At 45.1% G+C, this 4,167-nt stretch overlaps 1 protein-coding gene across 1 annotated transcript in view; it reads left to right on the forward strand.

The window, feature by feature from the left end:
• Positions 1 to 4,167, forward strand: part of LOC108969505 (tankyrase) — an 18,794-nt gene that overhangs the window by 11,233 nt on the left and 3,394 nt on the right. The window contains 4 exon segments of the mRNA XM_018934257.1: positions 465 to 1,247; positions 1,315 to 3,216; positions 3,288 to 3,445; positions 3,510 to 3,802. Coding sequence (XP_018789802.1) covers positions 465 to 1,247; positions 1,315 to 3,216; positions 3,288 to 3,445; positions 3,510 to 3,802 — 3,136 coding nt within the window.

Below are 4,167 nucleotides of genomic sequence, written 5' to 3' on the forward strand. Positions count from 1 at the left end.
TTTGGCAGAAATTTTTTTGCAAAAAATGAAAATTTCGCCACATTTTTTCTTTTGAAATTGTTGTAATCGAAAAAAAATCCAGCGTCGAAAAAAAAAAAAATAAAAATCAGTTGAGTAGTTCTCGAGAAATCTTGCCAACCGACTTCAAAAACAGTYTCAAGAAAAATATATAAAAATAATATTCATTCTAGAAATTTTATTGAAAACCACGCCCACTTTATATAGAAATCGCCAATTTTCTTCATATTGAATTTGTTTTTTTGAAAATTGAATACGCGTGCGCTAACTGTGAACAAGCAGAGCGTTATATTTTTGGTAGTCACTGTATTTTTACATTTGTACACATACATAGACTATGGAATAAAACGACAAAAGCACTTAATATTAGCTAATATTCACTTATACAATCTTGTAATGTCTTATTTACAAAAATTTACACAAATATTTCCTATAATCCTCTTTAGGTTATGGTCGCCGCGAGGTAGTTGAATTTCTGCTTAACAGTGGCGCTTCCATACAGGCCTGCGACGAGGGCGGTCTACATCCATTGCATAATGCCTGCTCATTCGGGCATGCCGAGGTGGTGCGATTACTCTTAAAAGCCGGCGCAAGCCCCAATACAACAGACAATTGGAATTACACGCCCCTCCACGAGGCGGCCAGCAAAGGTAAAGTGGACGTTTGCATAGCGTTGCTGCAGCACGGTGCCAATCCGAATATACGTAATTCGGAGCAGAAAACGCCACTGGAATTGGCCGATGACAATACACGTCCCGTGCTAACGGGCGAATACCGTAAGGATGAGTTGTTGGAGGCGGCACGTTCCGGTGCTGAGGATCGTCTATTGGCGCTACTCACGCCGCTAAATGTAAATTGTCACGCCAGCGATGGTAGACGCTCGACGCCACTGCATTTGGCAGCCGGTTACAATCGCATTGGTATTGTGGAAATATTGTTGGCGAACGGCGCCGATGTGCATGCCAAGGACAAGGGTGGTTTGGTGCCATTACATAATGCTTGCTCGTATGGACACTTCGAGGTGACAAAACTGTTGATCAAAGCAGGCGCCAATGTGAATGCCAACGATTTGTGGGCGTTTACGCCATTGCATGAGGCGGCATCCAAGAGCCGCATCGAGGTGTGCAGCCTGTTGCTGAGCAAAGGCGCCGATCCGACGCTGCTCAACTGCCATAACAAGTCGGCCATCGACTCGGCGCCGACGCGAGAGCTGCGTGAACGCATCACATGTAAGTAGCTTGATATTATTTAAATATGTATACAAGTATTTAATAAAAATTTTTTTTTCTCCCCTAGATGAATTCAAGGGTCACTGCGTATTGGACGCATGCAAAAAGGGTGATCTGGCACGTCTAAAGAAATTCCTCTCTTCCGAAAGTGTTAACTTTGTACATCCATATACAGGCGATACACCACTGCACGCTGCCGCCATTACCATTGACCCGAAACGCAAACAGATCGTTGAAATACTTATACGCAAAGGTGCATTACTGAATGAGAAGAATAAGGCCTTCCTTACGCCACTACACCTGACAGCCGAGCACTTACACTACGATGTGATGGACACATTATTAAAGAATGGCGCCAAAGTGAATGCCTTGGATGGCCTTGGTCAAACTGCTTTACACAAGTGCGCCAGAGATGAACAAGCCGTGCGTTTACTACTCTCATATTCCATTGATACAACCATCATTTCGCTCGAGGGTTATACAGCTGCACAACTAGCCTCAGATGCGGTGCTAAAGATATTTAAAGATCCCCCAGACACGGAAACACATCTGTTAGAAGCTGCCAAGGCAGGCGATCTGGACACGGTACGTCGCATAGTGCTCGCTACACCGCACACAGTGAATTGCCGCGACCTCGATGGACGTCACTCTACACCGCTGCACTTTGCCGCCGGCTTCAATCGTGTGCCAGTGGTTGAGTTCTTATTGGAACACGGCGCAGAAGTGCATGCCGCCGACAAAGGTGGCTTAGTGCCACTACATAACGCTTGTTCGTACGGTCACTATGAGGTCACAGAGCTGCTGGTAAAGCATGGCGCCAATGTAAATGTTTCGGATTTGTGGAAATTCACACCGCTTCATGAAGCAGCCGCCAAGGGGAAATACGATATTGTCAAATTGTTGTTGAAACATGGCGCCGATCCTTCGAAGAAGAATCGTGATGGTGCTACGCCGGCTGATTTAGTCAAGGAATCGGATCACGACGTCGCGGAGTTATTGCGCGGCAACTCAGCGCTATTGGACGCTGCGAAGAAGGGTAATTTGGCGCGTGTACAACGTTTGGTCACGCCGGAGACGATCAATTGTCGCGACGCACAAGGACGCAATTCAACACCATTACACCTGGCAGCCGGTTACAATAACTACGAAGTCGCCGAGTATCTGCTTGAAAATGGCGCCGATGTCAATGCACAAGACAAAGGTGGTCTAATACCACTGCATAACGCCTCATCCTATGGGCATTTAGATATTGCAGCGCTCTTAATTAAACACAAGACTGTGGTAAATGCCACCGATAAGTGGGGCTTTACGCCGCTACACGAAGCCGCGCAAAAGGGACGCACACAATTATGTGCGCTACTGCTGGCACATGGCGCGGATCCCTATATGAAGAATCAAGAAGGACAAACACCAATCGAATTGGCTACTGCCGATGACGTGAAATGCCTATTGCAGGACGCGATGACAACGTCATTGGGCGACTCGACACTGAGTTCCTCACAGCAATCACTCCTCAGCAATTCACCATCGCCGGCGCCAACAACGACTGGTGCAGCAGCCGGTACAACCGCAGCCAGCGCCGGTAGCTTGACTGCCGCAGCGGCAGCCTGTAATGTGCTTTCACCAACCACTGAGACCGTAACACTGCCTTCTGGTGCATCGATGACGCTTAGCGTGCCAGTGCCGTTGCCACTGTCAACACGCATTAGTCCCGCACAGGGTGCTGAAGCGAACTCTGGTGATTTAACAAGTTGCGAAGAGGTGCCCGATCCGGAGTCCATCACCAATGTGGCCAGCTTCTTATGCAGCCAACAGCTGGAGCATCTGATAGATCTCTTTGAGCGTGAGCAAATCACGCTGGAAATACTAGCCGAAATGAGTCATGAGGATTTGAAGCAAGTGGGCGTGTCAGCGTATGGATTTAGACACAAAATATTGAAAGGTATTGCGCAGCTGCGCGCCACTACAGGTGAGACACAGCACTAGCATAACTAACATATTAGGTTTGTCTTTAACTCAAATATTCTTTCATACCGTCAGGCATTGGTAGCAATGTCAATCCAGGTACTCTTTTAGTGGATCTCTTGCCCGACGATAAGGAATTTCTCGCGGTTGAAGAGGAAATGCAGGCTACTATACGCGAACATAGAGACAATGGTCAAGCGGGCGGTTACTTCACGCGCTACAACATTATACGCGTGAGTAATAAGCAGCTGAAATTTAATTTAAGTCGCATTTTATTGGAACTTATTGTTTTTGTAGGTTCAAAAAGTACAGAACCGCAAACTTTGGGAGCGTTACGCACATCGACGCCATGAAGTCGCCGAAGAGAACTCCATACAGGCCAATGAACGCATGCTCTTCCATGGCAGCCCATTCATCAATGCAATCGTGCAGAAGGGCTTTGATGAGCGTCACGCCTATATTGGTGGCATGTTTGGTGCCGGTATTTATTTTGCAGAGCACAGCTCAAAGAGCAATCAATATGTGTATGGTATTGGTGGTGGCATTGGTTGTCCCTCGCACAAAGATAAGTCCTGCTATGTTTGTCCAAGGTAAGTCGCTGCTGTTGCAACTAATTACATTTTTGTAACCCACAATTGTGTTGTTTTTGTTTCCACCGCTTAAAAAACTCTTAAATAACCATTCCCAATACAGTCATGTCTACGTAACGGGAACGGATCCAAATTTCTTATCCCCCTACAACAAAAGCAACCCCAAATATATATATATTTTTTAGATGATACATTACATATGATTAACTTTTTTCGGAAAGAAAATATAAACAATTTCTTTTTTTTTTTAGAAAAAAATCCAATAAAATATAAATAATTTATGCTAAACAAAAAGTTAAAAAAAACTTAAAAGTATGTATGTATATTTATAACTTCGGAAAACATATTTTTTTTTGGGAAAGAAA

The sequence above is a fragment of the Bactrocera latifrons genome, unplaced genomic scaffold (assembly GCF_001853355.1).
Source record: "Bactrocera latifrons isolate USDA-ARS-PBARC rearing strain unplaced genomic scaffold, ASM185335v1 scaffold_254, whole genome shotgun sequence".
NCBI lineage: Eukaryota > Metazoa > Arthropoda > Insecta > Diptera > Tephritidae > Bactrocera > Bactrocera latifrons.